General features: G+C 31.1%; 1 protein-coding gene across 2 annotated transcripts; it reads left to right on the forward strand.

Moving 5' to 3' along the window:
• Positions 1-1,233: 1,233 nt before the first annotated feature.
• LOC100781998 (uncharacterized) lies at positions 1,234-3,923 on the forward strand. Of its 2 annotated transcripts, XM_006586603.4 has the most exons (5): positions 1,246-1,407; positions 1,503-1,602; positions 2,537-2,572; positions 2,858-2,926; positions 3,143-3,753. In XM_006586603.4, the coding sequence occupies exons 1-5, from the start codon at positions 1,301-1,303 to the stop codon at positions 3,269-3,271; spliced, it is 441 nt and encodes a 146-aa protein (XP_006586666.1). In that variant the 5' UTR covers positions 1,246-1,300; the 3' UTR covers positions 3,272-3,753. The 2 variants fall into 2 exon arrangements, with proteins under 2 accessions (NP_001241187.1, XP_006586666.1); NM_001254258.3 differs by having other exon boundaries at positions 1,234-1,407; positions 2,537-2,926; positions 3,143-3,923.
• The last annotated feature ends 2,193 nt before the right edge of the window (positions 3,924-6,116 follow it).

A 6,116-nucleotide genomic window follows, 5' to 3' on the forward strand; every position in this document is an offset into this window, starting at 1 on the left:
ATGTTAAAATATTTTAAAGCTTTTTATAATTAATTTAAAAATTATGTTTTGAGGCCAAACCTTTTCAATTATTAAGAGATTTTTTTTAACAAAAATAGACTAAGGCGTATCTTTTCTCTTGATCTTTTGTTTACTTGATCTTGATTTGGACTTGAAGTAAACTTGTGTTGCTGCTGTCTTTGGCATCATCAAAAACCTTCATACATATACATTCACAAATTATACGTGATCCAACACATTTTTGGGATGCTCATACAATGAAGAATATAATTTATGCATGTATTATATTACATAATATAATTGTTGAGGACAAACGACACACATATCAAAATAATATTGATTACGATAATATAGGTAATGACATGTCGACATTTGAAGTATCTTCATGTGCTCACCCTAGTTTCATATCAAAATACATCCAAAGAAGAGTAGATGTTCATGACAATCGAAAGCCCTACCAATTTCAGGCAGATCTAATTGGACATATTTGGGAATGTTTCAAAAAATAAAATAATGAAAATTAATTTTATGTAATATTATGTATTTTCCATCTTATGTATTTCTTTTCAATGTCATTGTTTTTAATTATATATTATTATGTATTACATCCTTATGTATTTCTTTCAATGTAATACAATTGTCATTGTTTTTAATTAAATATTGTTATGTATTATGAATTTCTCATTATTTTTAACTTATTATATAAAAAATTGAATAAAAGAATTTACATCATTTTTTAATATTTAACAACATTATACATAATAATTCAAAAATTGAATTAATAATTTTATTTGAACCGTAATTAAGTCAAAATAATAAAAATATGAAAGTGTGAGTTTCTTAAAATTTCTTAAAGTTTCTTATTATTGGAGCAAAACTGTACATGTATGAATTTTTTAGGAATGATCTGAGATCACCAAAAACCACTTTTTATGTGTTTAAGAAATTTAACATGAGTTGCTTAAAAAATTTTCATTCAAGATGTCTTACGGATCAAATATGAGACATTATTTAAGGGATATGAGACTAACTCTACTTGAATGAACATGCCGGTAAATGTGTAAGAGAATTGAAATCAAAATAATAAAATTATAACGGGAAAAAATAAAAATAATATACGTTAGAATTCCGTAATTGAAAACAAAACAAAAGTATATTTTTAGATAATAAAGTGAGATGAAATAAAATGTATTTAATTATTTATCATTTCAATCACAACTTAAATAATCGAAATGACACGCCTTATATTAACACAAGTCTATTTTCCACCTTAGTAGTAAGAGAAAGAATAGAGGTTGAAATGAAGGTAGCTCCCATCGTGGTGTTCTTGTTCAGAGATACAGAGGGTTTCGCCTCCACCATCTCACAAGCTTTTCGCCCCAAGCCTTCCTCCTCCTTCACGCGCCAGTAACGTTTTCTTCTCAATCTCTCTTTTTTTTTCTTTTCTTTCACTCAACTTAACGTTCTTCTTCATTATTCATTGATGCCTTTTTGCGTTGCAGAGAGGACTCCTTTGAGCTCTCCTTGGAGGCTTATGGAATCAAACACCTCAAAGCATCTGGGAGCGTTTCTCACTTCGTTGATGATCACGGCGCTTACAAGGTCAACCTCCTCAACCACCCTTTTTCCCTAATTTTCTCATATTATTGTTATATGATAGTGATTAGTTCATATGAGCACAAAAATACGATACCCTTTTGGCTGAAATAGTGAAATGATAACGAGTGGTTGCGAGATACACATTCAATTTTTCTTCAATTGTAGAATCTCACTATGTCAGTATTAGGATTAAAGAGATTGAATGAAACTTCCATTTGAGTATTGAGTCCTGGTGAGTATTCTTCTGGCTATTAAAAATTTGTGCTTCTTACAAAAAGGGTAGGTTTTTATTTGATATGCACTGTGAGAAATTGCATTAGTCTACCATGTATAATCACTTTTCAATCAGATGGGGCTCCGAACACCGTTTGATTCATCTTCAAATGTTGGATTGCATCTGAAATTTGGGTATAAATAGAGGTCGTTGGCTGTTATAATAGTTATATGATGGCTGGAGTAGATCGCTCTGATTCCGAATAGATTCCAATGCTTATAAATGGGATATTGAGCGGATTCTCTTGAGCAGCAGCTTTGTTTTTTTCCTTTCTGGAGATAGAATTTATCACTTATAACTGATTTATTCACCTGTCTAAAATCTTGGGGCTATATCTCACACTCTTACTTGAGCATATGATTTTTTAGATCTTTGTTCAAGGTGTTTCTATGATTACATTTGATGCTTCAACTTAGACAACTATGAACTCTAGTATTTTCTTTTAATTGGATAAATTTCTTTACTGGGGTTAGCTTTCTGCAAATACTTACCAGCTGATCATTGATTCTGTAAAATTGGAGTTCATACTCTGAGCAATTAGATTTAAATATATTAATGGTAAACTTAAACCTTACAAATTATCTTCTGTGCTAATTTGTTTTTCAAGTGCTTTATTCTTCCTTCTAGAAATACATCTGATTTTGATAAACTCTTCATATCCAGGTGACAATTGTGGCTATGGAGCATTATGAGCCACCGGTACTATCTTGTGCTCTTAATGAGGTTCTTAATAAAATAACTGCAGATAAATCTTCCTTTGTACCTACACTTTTGGTACCATTTTTGGTGGAATCATCCAAGGTTAAAGGGCACAGTAAATCCCTAAGATCAGATGAAATCAAACCTTTAATATTTGGTATAAAGATTGGTCAAAATACAGACATAATGCAGGCATTACTTAACAAAATCCAGGAGCCACCATCTTCTTTGCGGATTCAACATGAAACTTTTGCATGTTTTCTTCACTTTGTTCGTGTAATGCAGTTACCAACCTTTTTTCTAATTGGACAAGCTAGTCAATATTTGGACAATAAATCCACCAAGCAGCAGGAGGTATTAATTTTCCTTATCACTTTTAAAGAATATGATCTAATTTGATTTCTATAAAAAAATGTCTATTATTTTGAGAATGGTTGGTGTCAGGGGACTGTTGGCTTAATTCTACTATTTTCGTTGTTCAACAACCTAAAGAGATTTCCTTGGCTTCCTTTTTTTCCCTTCTATAAATGAGTGCGTCTTTAAGAGCTAATTTATTATGGATTGTGCCAGATACTTCATGCAATAGGTGAGATTTTGGCTAGCACTACAGATCTGCAGTTTTCAGAAGACAGAGTGGTCTGGAATCCAAAAAAGGCATCAGGGGAAAGCAAGGAACCATGGCGTGCATTATATGGTTGAACCATGGATCATTTTCATGCTAACATGGGTCTGGTTCTCAGACCCGTTGTTTTTCCTGTACTAACTGTTTCCTTAAGCATTATAAACTGCCCCCTTCTCCCCCTTATTTTCTTTATATCTCATTGAAGTATCTTAGTACCGTGTAATGTGTGTCGATGGGATGAATGTTGCCATAGCATGTAGCTGCAAGTTCTTTGTGTACATGTGGGCGTTATTTTCATTCACCTGTCCAAAAGCTTAGCTGAATAGGTTTAACTGTTTATGCTATGCATCACATTGTATACTCACTTTGTTACTTTGATGCTGTTACAGCTTTTGAAGGGAGATAAACATGAGAACCATGAGGTTTTAAATTTTGTTTCTGTCATAGAAACACTTTAATGGTGAGGATGAGAGTTTCTAGTGTCTATAATTTGGTAATGTGAGGTCTCCAAAAATGATAATTATGAATGACTTAGTTGAGAGAACAGTTTTAGGAAAAAGAAGGAGTTTGCAATTATGTTTTATTCGTTTTGTTCTAGTTCAATTTCCAATTTTTTTATTCTTGTATAGTTTATCTCAGTGCTTCATAAAGATGATATGCTCGTTTGAAAATCTGTTGAATGTTCAGGCTGTGTTGTGGCTATCATATCAATTCATGTTTTTTTTTATCCGTAAGAATTGAACACATACCAGGGAATTTACAACACGTATCAGTGGGTTTACAATACATACGGTCCAACCAATTGAGTTAGACTCTCTTGCTAATTCATACTCGATTGGCTAATGCTTTGTTTTATTGGATAAACCCATGCTGTAGCACCCTTTCTCCTAATAGTCTTTAAACTAATAAAATTATATATATAGTTCATAAATTTTTAAATATCTATTAATTTAGCCTCTAGAGATAAATTTGAAAAGAAAAATTCAATACTTTGAAGGAGTATGTAGCATGATTTTTAATATAAAAAAAAATTATGATTTCATTAGTTTAAGGACTATTTAGGAAAGATGATAATATTTCATGGATCAAATTGATGGTTTGTTCAATTTTTATTTGGTTACCTTTTGTGTGTCTCTTTGTTTTGGCCATCTATCGACTTGAATCCTCTAGTGACTTCATGTCGATGTATCCGGAGGATGGCTCAATACAAAAAAATTAAATTTAAAATTTAATTAGAAAAAGTTAGATGGTGCAAAAGTTTTTTTAAATACTTAATTAATCTTAATTTATCATATCATTAAAAATTATTTAGTGACAATTATTTTAAAAGTGATAGTAAGGGCGTTATCTTATTGTTTAACTATGTAAAAAGTTTTAGGATTTGGGTAAAAAAGTTTTAGACATTTTGTGCACTTTGATAAAAAAAAAAAAAAAGAGTTAATTAGAATGTATTCATAGTATAATTTTTTTATATTATCATCTAATTATATATTATTAATAACTAATTTAAAAATTAATCAATAATAATCTTTAATTGATTGATAATAAATAAATTGTCAATAATTATTTTAAAAGTTATATTAATCATAATTTTTTATTAACCACATCATTTTTTCTTCCCACTTGTCCCTTTTCCACTAGAGTCATGTGACGGGGGTTGAGGAGGGTCAACACCACTTGATGACATATCTATATATAAAATAATAATATTACAAATAATAAATCATAAAATATTGGGATGAATTAAAATTATATAACTAACAAAATTCCATTTCACACCAAATATAAAATACTCTAATAAAGTGTTCAAGTATTACAACAAAACAAAGATGCCACTAATAACAAACATTATAACTAACTAACAAACATCAATGTCTAATCCTCTTCGGAATTGTAAACTTCAAAGTCATCTTCTAATTCCCTTTCATTGTCTTATTCAATATTATTTGATTCTCCATTCAAATTATTTGATTGTTCTTGTTTGTCAACAAATTAGCATGGTCTACTTCTTCAACACCACCTCTTAAATCTTACAATCCATAAATACTTTAAACTTCAACGACTTCGTTGACATGTGACATTTCCTCTACTTGGTAAGGCACATAATCTTGTCCATTATCGGATTCTATGTAACCCTTTGGCTTCGTTGTAATTGCAACACACCAACCACGCTTGTCCTTTCTTGTTGTTGGATATGACACATAATACACTTGTCTTACATTATGTGCACTGATGAATGGGTCAAACAAATTATAAATTGCATTAAATGTGTTTCGCAAGTAATCAACATGGTTTATGAAGCACAACTTTAACCATGAAACTAACATTGGTAAATAAAAATACATGACATTTATAAATATAAAAATTAGTGTGTGACACTATTTTCTATATGTGTCTCACAACTTGTGTAATGACCCGCTTCATCGCTATGATATCACTACTCTAAAATACGTAATTTCAATTATAAATGAAAAGTCCATTAATTTGATTATGAAAATGAGAATAAATTTTTCACGATATACATTCACCAAACAACGTACAAAATACTTAAATAAGTACATACATACATACATATATATGTGTGTGTGTGTGTGTGTGTGTGTGTGTGGCTGTGTGTGTGTGTTTGTTTGTGTGTGTGTGTGTGTGTGTGTGTGTGTTTCTATGTGTGTGTGTGCGTGTGTGTGTGTGTGTGTTTGTTTCTGTGTGTGTGGCTATGTGTGTGTGTGTGTGTGTGTGTTTTTGTGTGTGTTTCTGCGTGTGAGTGTGTGTGTGTGTGTGTGTTTTTGTGTGTGTATATGTGTGTGTGTGTGTGTTTGTTTCTATGTGTGTGTTTCTATGTGTGTGTGTGTGTGTTTGTTTCTGTGTGTGTGTCTGTGTCTGTGTGTGTCTGTGTGTTTCTGTGTGTGTGTGTATGTATATAAT

This window comes from Glycine max, chromosome 9 (genome assembly GCF_000004515.6).
Source record: "Glycine max cultivar Williams 82 chromosome 9, Glycine_max_v4.0, whole genome shotgun sequence".
Taxonomy (NCBI): Eukaryota; Viridiplantae; Streptophyta; class Magnoliopsida; order Fabales; family Fabaceae; genus Glycine; species Glycine max.